This window comes from Brienomyrus brachyistius, chromosome 11, assembly GCF_023856365.1.
Source record: "Brienomyrus brachyistius isolate T26 chromosome 11, BBRACH_0.4, whole genome shotgun sequence".
Classification (NCBI taxonomy): domain Eukaryota; kingdom Metazoa; phylum Chordata; class Actinopteri; order Osteoglossiformes; family Mormyridae; genus Brienomyrus; species Brienomyrus brachyistius.
The window spans coordinates 1,073,112-1,099,150 of NC_064543.1; the positions used below are offsets into that span (position 1 = coordinate 1,073,112).

The 26,039-nt window shown below is 49.1% G+C and overlaps 1 protein-coding gene across 1 annotated transcript in view; it reads right to left on the bottom strand.

The window, feature by feature from the left end:
• Positions 1–49: 49 nt before the first annotated feature.
• LOC125751930 (zinc finger protein 609-like) overlaps positions 50–26,039 on the bottom strand; it is an 83,621-nt gene continuing 57,631 nt past the window's right edge. Inside the window, 15 exon segments of the mRNA XM_049031369.1 lie at positions 50–307; positions 309–567; positions 570–1,137; positions 1,139–1,254; positions 1,257–1,467; positions 1,469–1,609; positions 1,611–1,741; positions 1,744–1,801; positions 1,804–2,097; positions 2,099–2,152; positions 2,154–2,204; positions 2,206–2,236; positions 5,399–5,436; positions 5,439–5,488; positions 14,358–14,583. Coding sequence (XP_048887326.1) covers positions 196–307; positions 309–567; positions 570–1,137; positions 1,139–1,254; positions 1,257–1,467; positions 1,469–1,609; positions 1,611–1,741; positions 1,744–1,801; positions 1,804–2,097; positions 2,099–2,152; positions 2,154–2,204; positions 2,206–2,236; positions 5,399–5,436; positions 5,439–5,488; positions 14,358–14,583 — 2,340 coding nt within the window. The 3' untranslated portion in view covers positions 50–195.

Below are 26,039 nucleotides of genomic sequence, written 5' to 3' on the forward strand. Positions count from 1 at the left end.
CATCCTCCCCTTTGGGGATGATAACTGACCTTGGTAGGTTCTGAGGAAGTGTCTTTCTGCTTACTGGAGGGCAGCGGCTTGCCCAGGTCAGATACACTTTGAGCCTTGGAAAGGGTTGGAGGGATGGAGGCCTTCTGCTTCCACTCATCTTTCATGGAGGATTCCCTCTCCTTTAAGGTAGAGTCAGACTTCTTCTCAATCACACGGGTGCTGATCTGCTGCCTGCCTCTGTCGTTCCTCAAATTGCTGTCTGTATGCTGGGTTGGTGTTCATCAAATGGTTGTGGTATGCTTGGTCTGGGTGGGTAATAAGGGGGAACATAGGCATATTGGTTATAGTATAGGGGTTGCATGTACATGTTGGAGCGTTGCTGGATGACGGAGGGTTGTTGTTGTTGTTGCTGCTGCTGCTGCTGTTGTTGTTGTTGTTGTTGTTGACTTGAGATACTGATCTCCGGCTTGCGCTCTTCGAAGGCTCCCCCTTTTCCTTTATCTTCTCCCTGCTCTTGCTCCTCCTCTTTCTTCGCCTTCACAGACTGCCCCTCAGCCATACCCTGGTTGGAGCCCCTGGGCTAGGGTTAGCATAGCTTGGGGAGCAGTAGGTCTCATAGCTGGTGTAGTAGGGAGACTCTTTGCTGGAAGCTTGGGAAGGAAAGAGAGCTTTCTTGGCCCCTTCTCTGATGGCCTGGTCTTCAGCCTTGGCCTTCACACCATCAACCTTGCCTTCACCATCTTCTCCAGCATCAGAGATATCAGAATATGCTGGACTATTGGTTTTTACTGAGGAGTTGTCTGCTCCATTCTGAGTGACAACATGGAGAGGCGTGAGGGGCTGAACCATTCCTCCGCTGTCTATCCTACTGGCAACACCAATGGATGGACTAGGGGCATTGTCAGAGAAGCTGTAGATCTTGTCTGCTTCAGCTTTGATGCTAGCCAGACGGCTCTGATGGGGATCTGTAGAGCCATTGAGGAGTCCATCATTTTTAGCCCCCGGGTCAGATGTCTCTGAGTAAGGGCTCTTGCCCTCTTCAGGTTTCCCGGCTTTTCCCTGAGGTTTGGGACTATCTCCTTCCTTATTCACCTCTTTCCTCTTCTTGTCTTTTTTCTTCTTGTCCTTGGAGCTGCTGAGGGCAGGGGTTCACAGTCAAGGGGTCTCCCATCACTGTTGGCTTAGGTTGGATGGCTTTCAGCTGGGGGCTCTTGGGAACTGCCTGCACCACAGTAGTCATGCTAGGAGAGGAGCCTGGGCTTCGACAGGAAAGGCAGCTGTCTGAAAAGCATAAAGCGGCTGAGGAGGTATAGCAGGAGCTATAGGTCGGGTGCATTTCAGGCCTTTCTGTGACAATTTGTCAGACTTGGCACTGCTGCTGGGCTTCTTAGACTTCTCTTTGTCTTTCTTCTCATCCATACCATCATTGCTGGTCTCGTCAGTAAGACAAGGCCCATCTTCACAAGCATCCATGGGGCGTCACTGCAGCATCTGCATCAGCGTCGCACACTTTCTTCTTGCTAGAAGGCTTGGCGCTAAACTTCCCAGAGGATGGAGAAGGGCTTTGAGTATCAAAACCTCTCCCTTTGGGGGTCACAGATCGTGCTGGAGAAAGGCAGGCCCTTTTGGGAGATGGAGGCCCCATTGCAGTTGCCTGGTTCTGGGTGCAGCGTGGAGTCTTCTCCGTATTCACTGTCGCCGTCCAGGTCTAACCTGATGTCATCGTCATTGTGGGCACGCGCCTGGTGTACTTCAGTCCATTGATGTGCTTGTACTTCTTGTTGCAGTTGGGGTGGGGGCAGTCGTATGAGGGACCGGAGATGAGCAGCTGCGGTCCAGAGGAGGTGGTAAGGCTTCCGTCTTGATAGCAGGGATAGGCATGATGGAGGGGCCCGAGCCGCTGCTGGAGTTGGTTCGCATCCGTTTGCTACCCTTGGTGTCCTCAGAGCTGGAGTTGGGCTCCATGTCAGATGTGGGTTTGTTCTTGCGCTTGCTGGCTGAGGAGGGGCTCGCCTTGACGTCTTCCGTGTTGCTGTTGGGCGGGGTACGGCGCTCCGAGGAGTTCTGGCTTCCGCGCCGGCCCTTGCTGTTGGAGCCGGCACGCGTTCTTGCTGCTGCTGCTGCCCTTGTTGTCGGAGGAGTTGCTGTTCTCATTGACGGGGGGTGTTGCTGTTGGGCCGCACCCTCTTCCCCCGACCACGGCCATTTCTCATCTTCTAAGTCACTGGTGGGAGACTCACAGAACCTGAGTGATCAAAGAAAAAAGATGTAATTGCTGCCAAAAGTGGCTATAATCCAAAGTGCTCCTCAGTTATTTAAAATGGCATTTCTAAACATTTCAATAGTCGTAATTCAATCTGGCAGCAATGCATCAAGTTGTCTGTAGTCGACTTCAATACAGACTTAGGTGAGCAATAGCTTTTCTCTGGTTCGCCTTGTTGAGACTTCTGTCCAACAAGGGATTCTGATGGGTTGACGTTATTAACATAAAGCAGATGTGGAGCTGGTTCCGATCCATTTGTCATTCTCAGTCTTGACACTTTGAACGTTTTTGGGGAAACGAATACCACAAAAACTTAAACCAAACCCGCAAGACTAAGTCTTTGATCAGTGCCTGGAGTGTCCCCCCCCCCCGCAGTTGTCTAAAAACACAGAATACCAGCAATGGAAAATGTTGGCAGGCAAATTACTGCAGATGTCAGTGAAACCAGCCATCACCACAGATCAGTCAGAAAAACCATAGTAATTGGGGTGAAATGGCTTTCTGCTGTAATGTTCTCCAGGAAATAGTCCAATTTAGACAGGTGACTATGTCAAAATAGCTATTAAAAGAGCACATTTACCCCAATAGAGCAAGGCTGTTTCATGTACACTATTAGGCTCTTTCATACTTAAGCCACTCAAGTTCACAACACCTAATGAAAATTTTAAGTACTATCACCGCAAGTTAATTAGCAAGGCAACATAAAGTGTAAAAAGAGAACAACACACTGACGAGGCCACACTGGTGCACACTGGCCTGTAAGAGAGGACACTGGTAACAAGCTTTAAGGCAGTAATTGGACGCCTCTCCTTTCTCCCTCAGTCTCTCTCCTGGGACTTCAGTGTGATGGCCTACTCAATCAACCCCCCCCCCTTAAAAGAATTACATAAATAACAGACACCAAGAGAGCCTACTTCACCCACTAAGTGGTTAGGCAGCTTATAGAGCAGAGAGCGATGAATTGACAGAAGTCCGAGGCGGGATGCTGCTGCCTCTCTGTAGAGGGGAGGGAGGGATGCTGCTGCCTCTCTGTAAAGAGGAGGGAGGGATGCTGCTGCCTCTCTGTAAAGAGGAGGAGGGATGCTGCTGCCTCTCTGTAAAGGGGAGGGAGGGATGCTGCTGCCTCTCTGTAAAGAGGAGGGAGGGATGCTGCTGCCTCTCTGTAAAGAGGAGGGAGGGATGCTGCTGCCTCTCTGTAAAGGGGAGGGAGGGATGCTGCTGCCTCTCTGTAAAGGGGGAGGGAGGGATGCTGCTGCCTCTCTGTAAAGAGGAGGGAGGGATGCTGCTGCCTCTCTGTAAAGAGAGGGAGGGATGCTGCTGCCTCTCTGTAAAGAGGAGGGAGGGATGCTGCTGCCTCTCTGTAAAGGGGAGGGAGGGATGCTGCTGCCTCTCTGTAAAGGGGGAGGGGAGGGATGCTGCTGCCTCTCTGTAAAGAGGAGGGAGGGATGCTGCTGCCTCTCTGTAAAGAGGAGGGAGGGATGCTGCTGCCTCTCTGTAGAGAGGAGGGAGGGATGCTGCTGCCTCTCTGTAGAGGAGAGGGAGGGATGCTGCTTGCCTCTCTGTAGAGAGGAGGGAGGGAGGATGCTGCTGCCTCTCTGTAGAGGGGAGGGAGGGATGCTGCTGCCTCTCTGTAAAGGGGATGGGAGGGATGCTGCTGCCTCTCTGTAAAGGGGAGGGAGGGATGCTGCTGCCTCTCTGTAAAGGGGAGGGAGGGATGCTGCTGCCTCTCTGTAAAGAGGAGGGAGGGATGCTGCTGCCTCTCTGTAAAGAGGAGGGAGGGATGCTGCTGCCTCTCTGTAAAGAGGAGGGAGGGATGCTGCTGCCTCTCTGTAAAGGGGAGGGAGGGATGCTGCTGCCTCTCTGTAAAGAGGAGGGAGGGATGCTGCTGCCTCTCTGTAAAGAGGAGGGAGGGATGCTGCTGCCTCTCTGTAGAGGAGAGGGAGGGATGCTGCTGCCTCTCTGTAGAGAGGAGGGAGGGATGCTGCTGCCTCTCTGTAAAGGAGAGGGAGGGATGCTGCTGCCTCTCTGTAAAGAGGAGGGAGGGATGCTGCTGCCTCTCTGTAAAGAGGAGGGAGGGATGCTGCTGCCTCTCTGTAAAGAGGAGGGAGGGATGCTGCTGCCTCTCTGTAAAGGGGAGGGAGGGATGCTGCTGCCTCTCTGTAGAGGAGAGGGGAGGGATGCTGCTGCCTCTCTGTAGAGAGGAGGGAGGGATGCTGCTGCCTCTCTGTAGAGGGGAGGGAGGGATGCTGCTGCCTCTCTGTAAAGGGGAGGGAGGGATGCTGCTGCCTCTCTGTAAAGGGGAGGGAGGGATGCTGCTGCCTCTCTGTAAAGGGGAGGGAGGGATGCTGCTGCCTCTCTGTAAAGAGGAGGGAGGGATGCTGCTGGCCTCTCTGTAGAGAGGAGGGAGGGATGCTGCTGCCTCTCTGTAAAGGAGAGGGAGGGATGCTGCTGCCTCCTGTAAAGGGGAGGGAGGGGATGCTGCTGCCTCTCTGTAAAGAGGAGGGAGGGATGCTGCTGCCTCTCTGTAAAGAGGAGGGAGGGATGCTGCTGCCTCTCTGTAAAAGGGGCAGGGAGGGATGCTGCTGCCTCTCTGTAAAGAGGAGGGAGGGATGCTGCTGCCTCTCTGTAAAGAGGAGGGAGGGATGCTGCTGCCTCTCTGTAGAGAGGAGGGAGGGATGCTGCTGCTGCCTCTCTGTAAAGAGGAGGGAGGGATGCTGCTGCCTCTCTGTAAAGAGGAGGGAGGGATGCTGCTGCCTCTCTGTAAAGAGGAGGGAGGGATGCTGCTGCCTCTCTGTAGAGGGGAGGGGAGGGATGCTGCTGCCTCTCTGTAAAGAGGAGGGAGGGATGCTGCTGCCTCTCTGTAAAGAGGAGGGAGGGATGCTGCTGCCTCTCTGTAGAGGAGAGGGAGGGATGCTGCTGCCTCTCTGTAAAGAGGAGGGAGGGATGCTGCTGCCTCTCTGTAAAGAACACCGCGAGCCCACAAATGTCACTGACCAACTCAGCTGCCGGAAAATAAAAAATTCAAATATACTGTAGTCTGAGGGCCATGCTCTCTGACAGAGGGGTACACTTTTGGACAAGACAAGCATTTATTTTACAAGCAATGACGATTAAGAGACCCCTTACCCAAACCCTCAGACTTACCGTGGTGGTGCCCAGTCATGTCTAGTACAGTCCAGCAAAGGGTACCGACGTAGGTTTTGTTTCTCCAGGTGACGTTCACCACCAGCATTCCTGAAACAAAGACGATGTGAATACAAACTCTGCCCAGAGCCACCCTGTCCCTCATCACTGCCCTTACTGCCAACCTTTACGCAAATGGACTGAAATATTACAAACAGCTGCAGATTTTTCTACTGATTAACCTCCAAACCTCTTCTTCCCGGAGAGCTTATGATTACAGAGATCAAACATGCCAGCATTCCTTCTTCTTGCTCACATGACCATGCAGGAATTTGTGACCGTAACCAGTCATCAGGACTTATATCACAGAATAAGAAACGGTTGTCACGCACATCACATCTTGTGAGGGGCAGGTCTTTTGAACACTGCTGAACATGGATTCCAGAAGATGGAGACAATGCGTTCCCCGCGACCCGACCCGCAAAAGCGGTAGATGATGGATGGATGGAGACAACGCTTTATTCCTGCTCTTCAAATGTGGGTCCTTTGGGCACTAGGTGGCAGCCATCAGCACACTGGGAACACACTGTAAGCAGATCCTCTGTGTACAGCAAGACATTCGCCAGTGGGGAAGACTGAGCATGTTCTGTGCTCAGGTGGCTAGCAGGCAGAAACCACCAGTTTATCATACAGATGTTGAAAGACCTTAAACAGCTGGACCAGAAAATTTGGTTTTGAGATCTTGGGTCCAATTTAAAGATCTGGAATCCCTGCCCAACACACACAAGGTGAAGAATCAGGTGCGTCTGCCACGTCTCACCGTGTCCTCCTCAGAAGTCCATAAATGTCTGTAAATGCACTAGGCGAGCAGACGGCTATGGAGTGGGTGGGGGGTGGGGTGGGGGGGCATGGTGTGCCTGCATCTCCCCTCCTGCTCTGACCTCTGTGAGGCAGCTTAGCCCTGCAGTTCTGCGGAGAGCAAATGTGTCTAATGGGCAGTGGTGGCTGGCACTTTGCGGTCTAATTCCCCCCCAGCCACTTTCCTTCTCTCTCTCTCCTCTCTCTCTCTCTCTCTCTCTCTCTCTCTCTCTCTCTCTCTCTCTCTCTCTCTCTCTCTCTCTCTCTCTCTCTCTCTCTCTCTCTCTCTCTCTCTCTCTCTCTCTCTCTCTCTCTCTCTCATCTCTCTCTCTCTCTCTCTCTCTCTCTCTCTCTGTGTGTGTGTGTTGTGTGTGTGTAACATCCACCCCACCCACCCCCCCATCACTCTCCTACACCACTAAACCTGTTCATCTTTCAGTTTGCACTGCAGCCGGTTGTGGGGGGGAGGGGTGGCAGATTTGGTGAGACACGAGCCTGTGACTCCAGGACACATGGACTGCTTTACATATGGGAATGGTTTGCCCCCCCCCCCCAAACCCTCTGTTAGCTCTACATCTGAAATGGCAGCGGAACAAGCCTGCATTTCAACACAGACCGAATTATACACAAAGTGCAAACCTCGGGGGCCCTGAGGAACAGCACACAGTGAGGCAGAGTGAGGCAGAGTGAGGCAGAGTGAGGCAGAGTGCCCTGCACATTCTTCAGGTTGAGCCTTACAACAGGGATTAAGGATCCCTTATTTATTTCTTAAGCAATCATATAGAAAAGGGGGATGGGGGAGGGAGAGGCACAGAACAAGCCTCTGATGAAACAAGACAATGGAAGTAAATCAACTCATTTACATCTGTTTACAGGACGGGCACTGCCCCCGCTTCCCAGCAGGGGGCTCCCACGCTCACACAAACTGACACTCAAGCCGATACAAAAGTCCATCTTACGCGGCTCTCCGCGTCTCAAAGGCGTCCTGTATCTCATGCAGATTTCCCAGCTGAGCTCTTAATTGTCCATGAGCCAGGAGCGGTTAGGTCACTGCTTTGATTTATTTATTTATTTATTTATTTATTTATTGGAGGGGTTGGGTTTCAGCCTAGCATTCCTCAAGATGGGGAAGAGCAACAACTGCAACACACTATGGGCATTTTTAAAACTGCAGCCGAGAAGGTGCTGTTCACCCTCCCTCTTATGGACACGCGTGACACAGCGACACACAGACTATAAGCTTGTCACTCGTTTCCAGGCTACTTCAAAAAAAGAACGATTTATCAGTTTATTGCTACCAGTTTAAACTGGAGTTATACGCAGCACATCTGCCGTATGCAAAATATCTGTAGTGTCACCTTCACCTCTGAGATGAGGTACAGATTGAAGGCTGGCAAAATTTCACAACCAAGTCATTTAAGACTTGGAAGCAAGTCCAGGCAGAGATATAAAACTAATCACAGGAAATGACTCTGTGCCAACTGCACTGTTGTACTTGTAATTAAGACCAACCATCAACAAATCAAAATATTTGGTTTTTCCAGAAATCCAGATGAGTGTCAAATATAATTAAATGGAAGAGCTTTACGTTATGAGATCATTTGAAGACCATAGACAGAAGGTGACGGACCTAATTATCCATCTCCATCCTTAATGAAAGCGGGTGGGGGATCAAGACCTCTGGAGGAAAGGAGGGCACCGAAAGCGCGTTAGACAGCATCGCTCCCTTTTCCTCAGTGCAACAGTGCAGGCTTGCTGCTGAGTGATATTTAAATTTCCTACACAGGGAGTGTTTTTAAACATTAGTGCTGCCTCTGCTGTTCTGCCTGCTTGTTTGGATCTGTGGCCTGCTGCTTTGCATAGCTACCGACCCCCCCACCCCGTGCCTACATCTCCAAACGTGACACCAACCGCAGCAAATATGCAGCGCAGTCAAGGCTCACTGCGGCAATAAAGATATCCCGTCAAACAGCAGCTCGGCCGATGTGCTGCGACTTCAGCAATGTCTGCAGATAAACAAAAGCTTAGCAAAGGATTTTCTGGCTTTTTTGCCGGTTGTGTGTGTGTGTGTGTGTGTGTGTGTGTGTGTGTGTGTGTGTGTGTGTGTGTGTGTGTGTTGCACGTTAAGATTGAGAATGAACCAAAATAAGGGGAGTAAAGAAGAGTGAACACTGTGGTTTCTGTGGATACTTTGAGGACTGATCTGAATCACCAGACTAGCTATTGAAAAAACCAGTCCTCCCCCCCACCCTTTAGAAGTCTGAGGTCAGAGGAGGAGCAGACTGGTGGGAACCCCGGAGTCCCACCCCCCCCCCCTTCACCCCTCCCTCCCCCCAGCCTCCTGCTAAACCCATCAGAGCCACCCTGGTTTGCCTGAGTCAGACTGACATGCCTGACAGAGGAACCATCGATCAGAACAGGGGGGGTGGGGGGTGGTGAAGCCTCCCCCTCCCCGACCTGAAGCAGCTTTGTCATTTCACATCCCCATTTTCCCACCCACTGCCCCCCCGGAGCAACAAAAGCCACCTCCATGACAGCGTTTGCGCTGCTCTCCTGCGTTTATCAAACGGCTCCCCTAATGACACCAGAGAGCTGACAGGCTCGCAGGGGGGGCTGAGCCCCCTCCCCGGGTCAGTAGTTTAATTTTCCTCATGAGGAGTTTTGTTAGAAGAGCACAGTCTACATAATCAGCTTCCTGCTGCCGGTCAAGTCTGTAGGCCAAGGGTTCCGCGGATTAACCTTTGCACTTTTGCCCATTGTGATTTAACTAGTCCCATTTCCCTGCCCCCAAGGCGGCCTCCACCGAGTCACTGCCAATCTGACCCTGCAAGACAAAGGACGTCTTTACAAACTATAATAAAGCTCTAATAGAAGGACACTGAATCACCAGAGAAAATGGAGCTTTTTAAAAATCTTACTGCTTTTTCACTTGCCAGCATGTTGTGAAATTTGACGGCCGCCGAAACACACCACACACAAAAGCTGACGGTCGACAATCCTTACAGATCGACTGTGTTTGATGGGAAAAGCTTGTCGGGCTGACATGTGGTGGGGCAGCAGGTAACGCGGACCAGCATCCGGGAGGTTTCTGCTGTCTTCAGGAAAGGCCTGCACTGCATTACCACTGCAAAAGGCATTTAATCCCCTTTAGTAAAATATCCAGTGCTATAAATATGTAAAATGTTGAAAACAAGCAATGATCCACAGAACTAAAAACAGAAACATGGGTTTTTACACGGGTCTGAACCTTCTCGGAGATCCTCAACACACTGATAAACACACTGAGCTAGACAGAGATAATAAGGTCCATATGAGAACATAGATACCACCAGACCCATGAGTAATATCAGATGGTACGTAGTACATATAATCACATCATGTACAAATGTGAATGCAGTCTTAATACTCAAACAAGCATCTTGATGTAATCTCAAGGTTCTCATCAATCCCAGTGAGATTCAGATCACAGCCACGAGTATCTGTTATTATCACTAATTTGTATTAAGAGAGTGAAAACAACAATTACTCATGCGAAGGTTCATTAAGCGCCGAGATCGGCATCCTGAGGCCGGAGGGGTTAAGTGCAGGTGAACAGCACGTCTCATGCATAATGCCACCAATTAGAGGGTGAGCCAGAGATTTAGATAAACGACCTTACGATGCACTTTAATCACGCTGAGATGAATAATATTAAATGTCTATTGGGGGAGGGGGGACTGCAAGAACCATCCATTTAAAGAACTAGCAGCTTCCGCTTTTCAAACACAACCCACGACAAAGGTAATTTGCCAAAAGAAATCACTCGTCAAACAGCCAGGATAATCAAACTACACAGGGCCACGCTGTGAAGCTGATCAATACATGGAAATCCCCAGGATCTATTTCCACGCTATTAAAACAGCATCACCTAGCAAAGTAGCTAAATCAAAGAACTAGTGTTTAAAACTGCAAGCTGGTAAGGTTTTAGGTAAAAAAAAAAAAAAAAAACAATTATGGCTGATAGAAAAGTAATAATGAGAATAATAAGAATCCAACTGGAGCCAGAATATAGTCCTGAATACAACTTAAACAGAAGCTATATTAACCTCCAATGGCTGCGCGAGTTAGCTTAGCTTAGCTACATTCTGCTCAGGGCACTTGGACAACTTCAAGGGTTCCAATGTGCTCAGTTTCTTCATTCAGCTAAACATTTCAAGATGGAGGCTCCTCTTCAGACCTGATGCTTTATCAGCTACATTCCAGGGATCAGAGTGCAGGTACAGATCAGGGAAATCAGGGATCAGACGTCCTGCCTAGAAGGAACACAGAGATTCCCTGATTGTTTTTCTCTCTAGTGAAACGTGTTTGCAGCTCTGCTCTGCGGGGCTGTGGTTTCGCTTAGTCAGCTACCGCACCTCCGCCATCTGCCTTAAGTGCCGCGTGTATCCCGGACCATCTACTCCTCCTGCTTCCTGCGCTTTATAACCCTGGAGGCTTCCATCAGCCGGCGAGAGCCCCGCACAAATTAGGGTGAGGAGAGTCTCCCGACATGCTGCATGCAAGCACTCAGATTTCAAAACTGTAAAACTATTATAAAAACACGCCACTGCTGCCGCTATTCCGGGCAGCTTTCCTTTTTTTCCTCTCCGCAGAGATAAAAAAAATGGTGGTGGGGGGATGGGGGAGAAGTCAAGATGTCAACAATGGAAAATTTGCGTCGGTCTCTGGCCAGCTTCAATTTCCATTCCAAATCTGTCTAGTGCGGTGAGCTGCGTGTGTCCTGGAGGGCGGCCATCGCCCGGCGCTGGACTGAGCCCAACAGCGAGTGAGAATAACTGGGAGAGGGGTCTGACCACACTGGCGGGAGGGGGGGGGGGCCCTCCAGGGCCCACGGGAGCGCCCGGACCGGGGGCCACGTAGCTAGCGGGCCCTTTTGTGTACCGTTCCGACTGGCAGGGCTGCGTACACATCGGCGGGTCAAGTGTCCATCTTCATTACATACTTCAAGGACGGAAACACAACAAGCAGAGAGCGGCCGCTCGCTCCTCAGGATAACATCTCCATGAAGCGTCTGACAGGCTGTCGGGACGACAGCGAGCCATGGAGCCAAACCCGAGATTCAAAGGCGTGAGGGGGAGGGGCTGCCTGCGGGGGCGGGGGGCTTTTCACCAGCTTCTGAGACACTTCATTTCATCTCTTTGTGGAAAAGCTCCAGGAAGGCACTTTCGCCTCTAAGATATTTCTAAATGCTTCAATTTGTACAAGTGTTTTAAAAGGGACTTTTCAGATCTGCCTTTTCCCTTCCTGAGCACAGCACACCACCCTGAGAGAGAACATGTCCCGCTTCGATTCCAGACTATGGAGCACGCTAAAAAAAGATTCCTGCTCAATCCTAAATCAAGCTAGCTGATATCCAAGTTAAATCATTAGCTTAAGTGTTTGTAGACTAAAGCACCCTCCAATTTTCCGCGGAAGTGTAAACAGGCGGGACACCGACAGCAGTCAGAGGACGAACAGCCAGCGATGGATGTGCGCACATGATGCTCTGAGATGGCTGGCTTCACCTCGGCACTGAGCCCCATTAACACGCCATCCCTAACCCTTCCCACCATGCCCTGCAAAGCTGACTCCGCCCCCATGTGACGGGGGATATTGATGTGAGCTGTCTGCTCTCCCCCTGCCCCCACCCCCTTTCTCTCTCCCCCTCTCCAGTTCACCCCCATGACTCTCTGTGACGCAGCTCATTGATCCACAAGCCGCTGTACAAATACGGCTTCTAAAGGTCAACATTTGGTAGTCAAATTCATCTGCAAAGATTGTTCCCTTTAGGATGGAAATGAACAAGACTTTTATTCATAATGTACTAAAATGTATAAGAAAACGATTCAAATCTGATTAAATGTCAAGACCAGGCAGTCACTACAGCCGGGGGGAGCTGGGGGTTAAAAATCCTTCTAAGGCCTTTTCAGTAATTGGTTTGTCCCTCTACAGTGACCCTTTGTTCTGCTATACAGCACAAATGTTTAGTTTGTACCTGTAGTTCATCCATTTACAGACAGATCAGCCCAGGGAATGGGGGGGGGGGGGGGGGGCTTTTCTCCTGCATGCTAAATCGGCCCAATCAACACCATAGCGCGTCCAGAATGACTCATCCGGAGTGCTGTCATGAAGCTTTACGGTGGGAGACATTTAATCGCTGGGCCACATCGCTCTTCAGATTGCAACAGAAAACTGCTGCTTTCAGTCTCTCTCTCTCTCTCTCTCTCTCTCTCTCATCCTCTCTCTCTCTCCATTCATCAAGCAGAGCGCCGCAGTATTAAGACGACTCTCTTTTTATGGATCTCCGGGGCACTGCAGCCACAACAAACCCTAAAATGACACTCAGGATAAGTGCAGCTGGGGAGTTGGAGGTGGTGGGGGGGGGGGGGGGGCGTCCAGCTGATCACAGTCACACATATTTATCAGAGAGCTGGTGGCAGGGCTCTGAATGTGGTGCTCAGCTGCGGGCAGCCGATACACATCCCAATACACATCCCTCCCCACTGCAGCAGTGACCACAATGGCTCACTGGAGTGTTACGACAGGAAGAGTTCATCAACTCTGGGGCTGGCATATTACCTTTACTGTCCTCAAAACCGGCTCTGCACCACTAAATAGACTAATACTCTGACGGATGTTAAGCCATGAAGGAAAGAGGCCAGTGGTGGGGGCTGGGGGGGGGCAATCGTGTTGGAGCACGAACCCTAGTTGTGCAAGAAGGTCGGCCATGCTTGAGACTTAACACTCCATATGGATAAGAGCTTAACTTCACCGGCAGCCAAATAAGTGGGCAGCAGCTGCCTTCCTGACGACGATTTGCCTGCCAGCGGCTGCTCTTTCCACCCACACGCAGATACTGATCTGAGATCTGTGATCTGCGGCACCGGTGACGGCAACGACCCCAGTAAACAGGTTGCTGGGACAGGACCCCCCCAGAACCACCACATCCAGATGCCCATGTGCCCGCAAAAAAAGATAACAAATCGCGAAGATGCTCTTCCTAAGCGAGCTGGCAAGGTCTTGGGGCTGCCCTGCCCCCCATGCGGAGCCTGGGCAGAGACAGAGCCGAGGAGGAGGTGGATCGGAGAAAATCAGAGAGAGGGAGAAAAATCAGAGAGAGGGAGAAGAACTTCGCCCACAGCAGGGAAGCGTGAAATACATTCAGACTAGCAGCGCTCTGGGAATGCAGATGAGCCAGCCCCTTTATGCGAGGTTGCTTCAAGGATTCCGCTAGACACCGTGTGGGCCAATCGGCCCTTCCTGCTAGCTCTGCTTACATATGCACCGCTTTGAAGATTAGCTTCTCACATGCATATGATTCACGGAGCAGGACGACTGTTATTCAGACCTTTTGTACTGACAGGGGAGCATAAGGGGATACATTTTTCAACCATTATTACATAGTAATGCACACAGACACACACGCATATTTAAAGACAACTGCATGGAATTACATAAGGACCGGGGTATGCAAAGCCCAAAATGAAGCTGGAAAGAACTGGATGGATTCCAGACCGTCTGCACACTGACAGCAGCTCTTTATTACTTTCCCTCCACTAAGTAGAATCCAAAGCAGCCTCTGAGGTACTGAGAGGCTTGTTGACTTAATCGGCCGCCTCGCCCGAGGACCCAGCTCTCTGCAGTCTCTATCCGCATTCCTCAACCTGCCGCCATGAAAAGCATCAATTATCCTGCAACTTGTACCATAAACAAGTCTCCCCCCAAAAGAAAGGTCAGAAATGTGTTACATGGGTGCGTTCGCCACCATTTCTATACAGGGCTTCTGGTAAATATGTGAAATTTATCATCAATATGCATAAAGGACTGTTTATGAATCATGCGTACGACGCTTTGTGCGTCTACCTCAGATGTTGGCTGCTATGTTTACTGAACGGCAGGCCCTGCATCAACAATTACATAAATAATATTTCACAAACTAGAGATCCACAAACTTCACCATCAGGTTTACAGAGCCAGTGGTGGGCAGGTCAGCTGTTGACAAAGGCTGGCAAACTGCATTCACGGCTTGACAGTTTATAATGCAGCAGCACTGCGCCCAGACCCCGCCGCCCTGCAATGGGCCCTGGCACAGGAGCACTCTCACCGTCCTCCGTCTCCTGCCACACGATGCCCTCCAGGTTGACGCTGGTCCCGGGCTCACAGGGACCCAGGCACTCGGGCTGCGTTGCCAGGGACACGTCCGCCGTGTTGACAGCCACAGAGCGTGTGCGCACCATGATCTGCTCGCAGGGGGAGGCGATGTCACTGTTTGCCATGGGAGCCAGGAGGTGCAGGGGGGGAGGAGCTGGCGTGGAGACCGGAGATTCCATCTGAAGTGAGGAGAGGAGAGGAGAGGAGAGGAACGACATCAATGCTCGGTAAGAAACAGTCCTGAGCACTGAGAAAACGCCGTAACAGCAGAGGACCAGGCATATGTGGTGCTGCAGTCACTGCCTGTACAGGTCCTTCGGCGTGAAAAGCACTGTTTTAGCTAAAAGGAACACACTGCAGCACAGGCAGCCCACGGGAACCACCCCACTTTCTGCCTTCCAGCAAGATCCAGCTGGCTGGAGCCTCTCACCACTCTGATGATTTGCTAATTCACTCAATAATGGAGCTGGAGCTACAGTAAAACGGTGCATTAAACCGGCAGCAGGGTCCATTAATTGATTCAAACCTATATGAAACACCAAGGAGGGTGGGAAAAGGGAAGATACAGTGAAACTAAAAGCAGGTCGTCGGCCCACTGCCATGCCGATGAACTCATTGCTGCTCCAATGCAGTGTCGTTCTCAGTTAAAGGGGATGCCCAGCCCCAGCTGTCGTTTCCTGCGCCAATTGTGGTGGGAAATCGATAACATCGCATTTTTTTCAAGGAGCAGAAGCACGCATTCTCACAACCGTCTGCACATGGCCACATACCGCAGACCGAAGGCACGTGAAAGACTGGAAACACAGTTCGATTTCTCAAAGCTGAATGCATCAAGTTAATCAAGATCTCTCACCATGGGAGTAGCTAGGGCTGTATTCATGGCAAACGCTGGGTTACATATAGAAATATATAATAATTAAAAGTAAATGAAACACTGAGAAAATAAAAACTGATATACAGAAATAACAAGATTATTTGCAATTTTATTGTTTGTAGGTAAAGCGCTTTACACTGGCTTCTGTTAAATCTACAAGTGCCTCTTGTTTACCCTTTTACTAAAAATAGTCTTGACTAGAGGAAACATTTGTCTCAGAGAAGAGGACTGATATATAAAAATGTGCTTCAGCGACAAAGGGCTTTGATGAAACGAAAATAATTAAACACACAGATATTCTGTCTTAACCGTCTGACTGGAGCAGAAACCGCTGCCATTTTCTGCTATTGGTGTTACACCAAAACTATTCACCTTGAAAATTTTATTTGCTAGTCGTTTTGTTTTGGTTGTTTTTATATCCTCAAAGTTTGAGTAAAGATCTGGCTGAAGTGTTACTGAGGGCCATTATGCAAATACAGAGTAGAGATGGGATGAATCCATAATGTTAATATTCCCAACAGCCATCACAAGAAGCCTTTAAAGACGCGGTGGCTGCTGGAAGCCGATGGGTTCAGCCGGCTTCCCAGCTCTGATGGACGAGGACAAAGGAAGCGTGGCTCCACGGCGAGGCAGAGAACAGAAGCTTCCCACCACGGTACCAGCCACTCCCATTAAAGCACCAGCCAATCGATCCCAAGCCGCCAGCGGACAGAGAGCCACGCTGGACAAAGGGAGCACTGGCGGAACATCGCCATCCCCCACAGAGGCTACAAGAGCGATGGCAGCCATCGGAGAAACTCCACTGCCCGTCCTATTCAGTATCGCCCTTCCAAAGTAATGTAGATGGATAAGCTGCCAGGGAGGTCTTCTCTCTCCCAGTACCCCTGGTCTTCCCCCCTTCTAGGGATAAACTGTTTTATCAAGTCCGACAGCTAGGTATTTGCATAAAGCATATTTAAAAATCACCAGAACTACAGCAACCAACAATATAAATATTATGCACTAGCAGATGATTGTGATTACACTGATGCATTTTGATATCACTTCAGAACATGCTTACACTCTTCATAAGGTATTATAAGCACAGTCATAAAAACTACCGCACAAACATGACAGCAGATATATAATGCATTGCCAGCAGCCTCTTGTACATCAATCAGTAAGAATCAGGCAACTCTCTGCTAGCTATAAGTGAAGCGTTACCTGATCTTTATAATCATTATCTAATCAAGATGAAGCAGAGCAGCTTGTGGCTGGTGATTCTGCCTCCAGTTATGTGTTTATGCAGTGGCAGCCTCTCCTTTTCACAGCCACAGATGCAGCAAGACGGGCAAAAAGAAAGCAATCGCAAAATTAATGGTACATTTAATCTCCAGACTACAGTTGGGGCGATCAGTCTTTGCCAGATTGATTTCCATTGATGCTGCTGTGCTGTTTCACATCATACTGATTGTTCAGCAGATCTCACAGGGGAACCAGAAGGTCCTGCTCTCTCGCCGGGACGTGGCTATCGGCAGCACAGAGGTGACTGCACGCTGAAAGATGGGGCTGGGAGACATCTACGAAACTACCACGTGGGGATACTGAAAGCAAGCCAAAGAACGAGAGTCACTGCACTGCACAGCAGAGCACTGCACAGCAGAGCACAGCACAAGACTATAATAAGGGTGTAATTACTGCTCAAAAAACTACCAACATCAGTGCTTTTAATCTTGTGTAACTACCCATACCCAACTACCCAATCAGTTTGAATGATGCATAATCATTCTGAACAAATACCACCCAACAGAGAAAGATTGTTTCATCGGGTAAATCAAATCATAATACCAATGTGTTCACGAGTCTCCTAACCACTACATATCATCCAAAAGGCAAAATAAAAACGCTGTGTTACAAATACAATTACCGATTATTGCAAAATATAACCTACATAGCAATGGTGTGTAACAGGGCAGGCCTTCAGCCACAGGCTCCTATCCGCTGCCATATTTAAGTGACAAAGCATAAACATTTATATTGTATGTCAGATTAAAAAATGAACACATTATCATCAATTCAGAAAGTCTAATTTCTAAGACCATCATTATGGTACCAAGCTATTAGAAAGGACATTGCTATATTACTCTAACGTAATTCCTCGACAGCTACCCTATTTCTTGTAACATACCCGTGTAATTAAAATTCTTATTTTAAAGAATTGTGAGATTTATTGGGACACTCAGCAGTAGAAGCAGCTTGCCAAGAAGGTAGGAAAGATACAGAGAACCAGTAAACCTGAGAGAACCTCAGTAAAGGGAACTTTCATTTTGTCCAGCAAAAAGATACAGAGAACCAGTAAACCTGAGAGAACCTCAGTAAAGGGAACTTTCATTTTGTCCAGCAAAAACGCAAAATCTCACACGTGTCTCAAGGAAGCCTTAAGTGCATCTTAAATGAAGATCTGAGCCTGTGTTTACCACACAGCCACATTTCAGTTAGTCCTGGGGGGGGTCATGTAAATCACCAGGATCAAGAGTTATCATTAGCTACCTTCTGTCAATTCATGTGTTCAGCTTAATATCTACAATAGAGAGGCTCTTCCTTTGTTGGTACATCCCCCAAGTGCAACAGGAAGCTCAGTGCTGAGAGACGGAGGTCTTCCTGGGGGCTGCAGGAAAGGACCAGCTGTGAGCCGTGCATGTGGGGAGGGGGCTTAAAGCACATTCACTGTGTTACTCCGGAAAACTGTCATTACCCAGGGCAGGAAACAAACGGACTTATCCTCATCATTACAAATAACTATAGATAGATAGATTAGATGGATAGATACATAGATACATACATACATTGATAGATTTGATAGATTTATAGATTGATTGATAGATAGATAAATAGATAGACAGACAGAGATGCAAATCCACCATTTGTCTTGCCACTAATCCTATTTAAAGGGAGGACTGTGATTTGCATCCGCTGTAAACATGAATCTGTCAGCCTGGGAGCCTGTGACTCATTGTCGCTGCACTTACCCTGAGACACAATGAGAAGCTAATGAAGCAGATGGCATGTCATAGAAAAACAACAACAGAGTAATCAACAAGGAAGCGTTGAATTAAAGGGAATCTGCAGATGGTATCAGCTAAGCCCCTGCAGCACTGTGGTCTGGGGTGTGTTTGGTCCAGCAGACACCTGAAAGGCTCCTGGCTTTACTGTGACCTACAAATGGCAGTTTGATCCGGCTCTTTAGTCAGTCTAAGTTGTATCTCACACTGACGTGTTGCCTGTGGTCCACATATAAACGGACACTACGGCTCACACGAGCGCGTCGCATGGCAGTGGGACATTCAGCACTGGTGCACGGGTGCTCCTGGCCAGCCACAGAAATCTGGAAGGTGATGCATTTACATAAGTACCCTCCCCTCCCCTCCCCCCCACCCCACCCATTCATTTTCAAAACAAACGCTATGAAGAGGCGGCAGGAGGGGGAATAGCAGGGGCAGCTGCTTGTTAGTGTTGCACCTAAAGCAACACCCCCCCAACCACCACCGCCCCAAAGTAGGCAAGACGGCACTTAATCACAGAAGCAGCAGCTGGTTCATTCAGCAGCCCAGGGATTTGGGGGACGCTTCCTGTAGGCGTATACCGACGTGGGATGCAGCCTGCGCTTAGGATTCCTGCGTGTTTAGGAGGAAAAAAACACACAGGACTGAGTGCAATCCTCTAAGTGAGCCTCACAAACTGGGAATTCCATGTACAACACTGACGTGAAGTTCTGCGGCAGAGTGACAGGTTCCAAGCTTCCAATGTCAACTCCATCAGATCCAGACAAGTAAAAAGGCCTGGCTGTCAGGCCAGCGCCGTCCAAACCAGCCCAGCGGTGGGGGAATAACCAGCAAAACCAATAAATAAATAATGACGCGTCACTCAGCGCTTGGCCAGCAGCCTCCGGCATCTGCCTGGTTCCTCTGAATCCACAGTGCCGGGGCGGGAACCTCTAGCATCACACGAGCACTCATTAAGCCACGTTCCCATGGAATCCGACACAAAGCGGCTCCGCAAGCGGAATTCTGTCGCCTAAGACACGTGCAGCTTTCTGGGATGGCGCTACGATTCCTGCGGCCGGTAAGCAAAAGCAGGGATCCTGCTAAAAGAAAAATAAAAGAGAGAAACATTTTCTTTTCTTCTTATTTCAGGTCAGCACTGGTTTTTTGATGAAGACTCGGCCGCCCCCCCCACCCTAACCATGTTAGCATGCAATTCGCACGAATTACAACTCTGTTAATGTGCTGTTTACTACAGCTGGGATTAGAGAATGGAGCTCACAGCTTCAATTAGGAACGCGAAGGGATTATGTCAGGAATGTCACATTGGACCACTTACCCTTTGTTCCTTAAATTTCTAAAGAATGCGTTTAGATTTATTGATGCTAAATTCAAAGGCAGCCAAACTTCCCATCAATCACAGCCGCAAAAGTAACTGTTAAGTCCAATAAAAACTAAATAAAGTCAATGCAGAGTCTGCCAATGAGTGGGGGGGGATACTTGGGGAATGGGAAAATATTAAGTCACTTCTTCAAACAAGTACAGCTTTTGCAATGTTTCCAAAAATGTCAATCTTCCCGCATTCAGACGACATCAGCCTGTGTATCCTGGCACTGGGCTGCTGGTCTAGCCATCAACAAACCAGAAATTAGAGAGAGCAGGTCAGGGTGAGAGCAAACGCAGGGCCAAAGCAGTAAAATGGTCAGGAACCTCGCGTGATAAACCAGATTGCACTAAAATGGTTAATTTATGACCTGGGGAGCAGGAGCGGGGAGAGTCCGATTTGGAGGAGAAGGCCCCCAGGCCACAGGAGAGCATGACCGGGCCCCACTGCAGTCTCGGAGTGGGACCCCACTTTCACAGAAGTCTGGAAAGCATCAAAATAGGCCTATCAGCTTTCAGTCTGGTGGCGTATGGAGAATCAATACCCAGCTTGATCATATTTCAGTGGAAGAAGTCAGTCACAAAAGGAGAAGAGGGAACATGCAGCAGCGCTGGGGCTGAGGACAGGCATAAGGGGAAAAGAATCTCATGGCCCCCAGCACCCCCAAGGTGCATGTTACAACTCCAGTTAAACTGAGTAAATGGAAGGTTCCTTTTCTTTTACCTCCCCACACCCTTGAATCATCCATGGAGCTCGTGAGCATTTTGGCTTATGTGCCCTGAAGTTGGGATGACATCACCCTGGTCAGGCGTGTCTGGAGGTGCGGATCGCTAAGGGAGCTCTCTCGTCAGCCAGACGGGCTTTTCGGAGACGTTTCACATGTGGAGAGTTTGGGCCGTGAGACGACGGTCTGGTAGCAAACCGGGTCAGTCACTAGTCACCAAGCCTCAAACATGCTGCTAGGAATCCACAGGAGGGAGAGGGAATTACCGGCACACTGGCTGCTATTCAGCCCCTGTAAAGACTGGAAGGCAGCCTAGGGGAAGGTGAGAGGCTGCCTTTCATCAAGCTGAAACTTGCAGAAATCAAGAAGAAAAAAAAGTACAGGATGAAGTGAAGAGAGAGAGAAAAAAGCAAGCAGACATGCAGCCTGTTCCAGCAACGGAAAAGTTCAATCGTGTGCTAAGTTACACAATGAACAATAGAGGAGCGGTAAACAGACTGCATCTTCAAAGAGCTTTGCCCTCTGCGATACAGAGCGGGGCATTTGCTGACAGAGCCGAAACACTCAACGAAGAACAAAGGAAAGTTCATCTAACCTTCAATGAGGAATCCAGTGCAGCTGTAAGAGGAAAGCGATCAGACGGGTTATTTATAAATGCCACGAACAGTAAGTGAGACGTACAAGGGAATACAACCAAAAAAATCAACAGGCAAAAACGACATACAAATCCGGCTTCACTGAATAGGAAGTAACAGCCAATCACATTTTGAGCCACACACTTTTTAAGCAATATTCTGTTTGTTTCTTGATCAACAATATGTTTGGGGTATAACGCGTCTGTAGAATCATTTTATTTCAGGATTTGTTTAACTGCATTTTACACATTTAAAGGGGCACATTGTGATCTTGGGATGACATGCGTTTTAAAAATGTTTCAAAATTGTAATTTCAGAAACGGTATATCCCAGATGCAATAGACAGTACCACCACCACAAATAAATCCATGTATATTTAAAATCCGATTTCCACAACTGCAGAAACTGTAAAACCCGTTACCTGTTTTACCCTCAACACCAAGTGACACCCGTATGTTCAGTCGGATTACCTGACACATGCGACCTTTCACATTAAGTTTTTCAAATTGTAATTACAGGTTATATACCAACGTAGTCTGGTAAACAGGTCAAGATCTGAAATGCCGTTTTGTGTCAGAATGAAATCAGCACCATTAAACACACAGAAAGAACAAGTATGTCTTTATAAAAGCATAAATAAACTTAAATTAGCCACCATAACATACTGGATGAGCCCTGCAGTTTTACGTTAAGTCCTTTATTTCTCCCAGTATGTCTAGTTTGTGCAGACAGCTACCAAAAGCATTAGATGGCAGCTATAACCAAGCACTCACTGGCCACTCTATTAGGTACACCTTGCTAGGACTGGGTTGGACCCCCCATTGCCTTCAGAACTGTCAAAATTCTTTGTGGTATAGATTTAGCAAGGTGCTCGAAACATTCCTCAGAGACTTTGGTCCATGCTGACGTGATGCATCACACAGTTGCTGCCGATTTGTCAGCTGCACCTTCATGATGCGAATCTCCTGTTCCACCGCATCCCATATGAGCTCTACTGGACTGAGATCAGGTGACTGAGGAGGCCCTTTGAGTTCATCAAACTCATTGTTATGTTTAAGAAAGTAGTCTGAGAAGAGAGCTTTGTCACATGGTGCGTGATCCTGCTGGAAGTAGCCATTAGAAGCTGAGTACACTGTGCTCATTAAGGGATGGACTTGGTCAGCAACCACACTCATGTAGGCTGTGGCATTTAAACGATGCTCAGTTGGTACTAAGGGGCCCAAAGTGTGCCAAGAAAACATCCCCCACACCATTACACCACCAGCACCAGCCTGAACCGCTGATACAAGGCAGGATGGATCCATGCTTTCATGTTGTTTACACTAAATTCTGACCCTATCATCTGAATGTCACAGCAGAAATCAAGACTCATCTGACCAGGGAACATTTTCCCAGTCTTCCATTGTCTAAATTTGGTTAGCCGGTGCCCAGTGTAACCCGAGTTTGCTGTTCTTAGCTGAGAGGAGTGGGCTCTTTTCTGCTGTAGCCCATCTGCTTCAAGGTTCAACATTTTGTGCATTCCAAGATGCTCTTCTGCACACCTTGTTTGTACATTGTGCTGCTGACATGTGACTGGCTGACTGGGTATTTGCTTCAACGAGCAGATTAACAACATCAACAAATAAAATAGCCAGTGAGTGTATATTAGATGGTATTCATGACCATCTGCCAAATTACTAAGTAGTTCTTAAATTCCCTCTTTTAAGAACAAAACAAGAAAGTAAAACACAATTCTTTGTCCGTCCATTGTTTTTAAGGTACTGAGGGCCTGTCTTCCTGCCTGCGTTTAATGCTGAGGATGCCTGTGATGATGTTTAAGTGAGCGTGATTTGTGATCAAGGAGCCGTCTGATGCAGCAGTGTTCGCCCCTTGTGCAGCACTGTGCCCCCCTTGTGCAGCACTGTGCCCCCCTTGTGCAGCACTGTGCCCGGGCACAGCAGCAGAGAGGGCGGCCGTTTCACACAGACAGTAACATAATGAGGCTTGTTGCAATAGGTCTCTGAGGAATAGGAGGGAAATAATAGCCCTTCCCCTCTCTACTGTGTCTGCCACAACATTCTGCTCTATTGGGGGGGGGGGGGTTTACAATAAAAATAAGTAACAATAATGCCCTCGGATAAATGATATGAAACCACGCATGAATGATTCAAACCAAGCAAACCATTTCCATTCTTTTCATTCTGGCTTTGTATTGCCGTCGACAATACAAATCTCCTAAATGGACACAAAACAGTACGAGTGGTATCCTCCAAGCAGGGCACAGCTTACAGCTGGCCTTAGAGAGGCAGCTTGAGAGGAAGGTGTAATTACTGACTGATATGATACGCATGTGAACAAACGCAAGCAGCGGGAGAAAAGACCAGCGTCAACAGGCCAGGCAGGCGGCGGCTCGGCGGAAATGGGGACAGGAAAACAGGGGAAGTGAAGCACCGCAGTGAAGCACCGCAGTGAAGCACCGCAGTGAAGCACCTCAGACACCTCCAGCAGCTTCACCACCAAAACACATTAAACCTCCTAAAAAAAAGTGACTTCCGATGGCTCAGAAGTTATTAGTGCATTTAATGCTGTGAAAAGGGCCACACAGTGTGAGTCGAGCTCTCAGCAGGACTAAACACTCCAAAGCCTAATCTATCCATGTCCTAAAAGAAATCGGACAGCGACTGTCTATGCCTGTAATTACAGAAGAGAAAATATTTTAAAAAGACGATTCACAGAAACTAAATTCTGCCTGTAATTTGAGGCTTTCTGACCACTGGAACTCACACTGCTGACCACACTCGAGGCCCCTAATTGGTAGGTGCCGACTCGTCGAAAAATAAGCTGCCGCTTCTCAGCGTTTGTCCGTCGCCAGGGAAAAAGAGCAGGGTGATGAGCAGCCGGCCGGCGGCCAGTCGACTGGCCACAGGATATTTGCTGGGCTCATGGATTGCCGCCTTCACCAGGTACGGTGGCTAACGCGGACAGGCTGGCCTCTCCCGTGTGGGGAAAGATGCCAGCCGCCGAGGAGACGCATCCCGGTAGCAGGGACGTGAAAGTTTGGCTGGAGGCTGGATTTAGGATGAGGTCGTCACCCTCGGCTTGAGGATCCGGATGTAGCTACCTGGGCGGGCAAACGCTCTGGGCTTCTGCCACACAAGGACCCTCCACAGCTCACCAGCTTTGGCAAAGTGAAGACGGCGAGCGGCAGAGGGGCTCCGTAAATGCAGCATAACAAAGAGGGGGGAACCAGCCAGCTGCCCTCCTTCCCCTAAGGATTGAAAACCATCAAAAACAAAGGAAGCTCAGTAAACACAGCGCCGCCAAGAGCGGCAGACATGCCCAATTCCGGCAGAAAGCCCCCTCAAACACTGCCGTCACCTTCGCCAACGTCAGGAGGCTCCTGAGCGGAGCCTTTTCCGTTTAGCGATGTTAAACACATCGGGAAGCAGACTTCAGGATACAGAGGTCTGCAGCAACGCGAGTATACAGTCTCATCTTGGAGCATGCCTTATAAACGCCGACGGCAGAGCAGGTGGGCGATGTGACCTTCTTGACCGAGGTCCTGCAATGCACACACTGTTGTAAATAACGGGACCCCCAGGCACAGAGCCTGAGCCCTGCCAGCCGCACAGGATGGCTCACATTACGCCAGATACACAGTGTGTTCCGGAGTGGTGCACCATTGCCCATTTCCACGGCAACGGCCAGCAGAGAGCTCGTCAGGTGGAAAATGGAATGTAAATGTATATATAAACAGAGACAGAGAAGAGGGAGGACTGGGTGAGGGTACAGACCAAGGAGAACAGCTGAGCTTTGAGGTCGCATAAAAGACACAGACACAACCACCCCTGCGAGCCGGGATCGAGCGTGCCGTATCCCTGAGGGAAGCCGAGGGCTGGGAAACGCCGGCAATAATTAGATCGCTGCCGTCATGTGCGAATAGAGGAGTGAGGAGCTCGGTACCTCCATCACGCCACTCCACCCCCTTATGGGAGATGCCAAATGGTGACATGGTGCGTATGCGGCACTCCAGGAACCACGCCAAAGGAACGGACACGACTGCAAAATGCCCGCATCTTTACAGCACGCATTACCAGATTTAACACCGGAAAATTAGCAGAAATGAGTGAAACACACAAAAACTAGCTGGCTTTGGTGTTAGACAACTAATGAAAGGAACTTGCTTTCACTCCAAAGTCAGGCCAATAAAACGGTACAAAACCCCGTCTGCATTTCAGAATCAACTCTGTTGGCCAAGTCAGTCTACAACTCCAACTACGACTGAGCGGAGAAGTGGGAGCAACGATCGGCAAAAAGTACAGAGGAGGCGTGACTGCATCAGACAGCTGGAAAGTCCAAGCTGCGATTCATCCCGCGGCCCATAGCAACAGCTCCAGATTGCCTTTCACCTGTTGCTAAGAGGAAAGACTCTCACTCTCTCTCTCCTCACACCCTAGCAACATCAGCAAGAAAGAAATTAAACAGCCACTTGTACTCCTAAGAATTTCGACAGATCACATTATTTTTAAGAAAACCTATAGGTTTTCCCCCCCTGCAAAGCATTTCAGATTTAAATATATACACAACTGAACTGCTTACATGCAGACAGACACACATACAAGTCTATGGAGTATTGAATTTCTGGAATCAAAATTACTAAAACAAAGCTAAAACAAACAAGCAAGCTAAGAAAATAAAAAGGCGATTTACCTGTACGGGCGGCTTATTAATTCTCAGTGATGATTCACAGCGGGTAGATGCTGCTTTTTGCCCTACCTGTGGTGTTAATGGGAATGAAAGCTCGCTTGAGACAGCAAGAGTAAATGGAAAGGGGGGTGTTGAGGGGGAGGGGAGGCTCCAGTAGTAACCTTGTCAACACAACACCTGTAATTTGCAAGCGGGGAACACAGGAAAACATCCCAGCATCTGGCCGGGGGATTCGCATGGAGCTCAGCGAGGTGTCACAAACCACAGGGGGGCCGAGTGCGCACCCCCAATCCAGCAGGTCAAACAAACCAG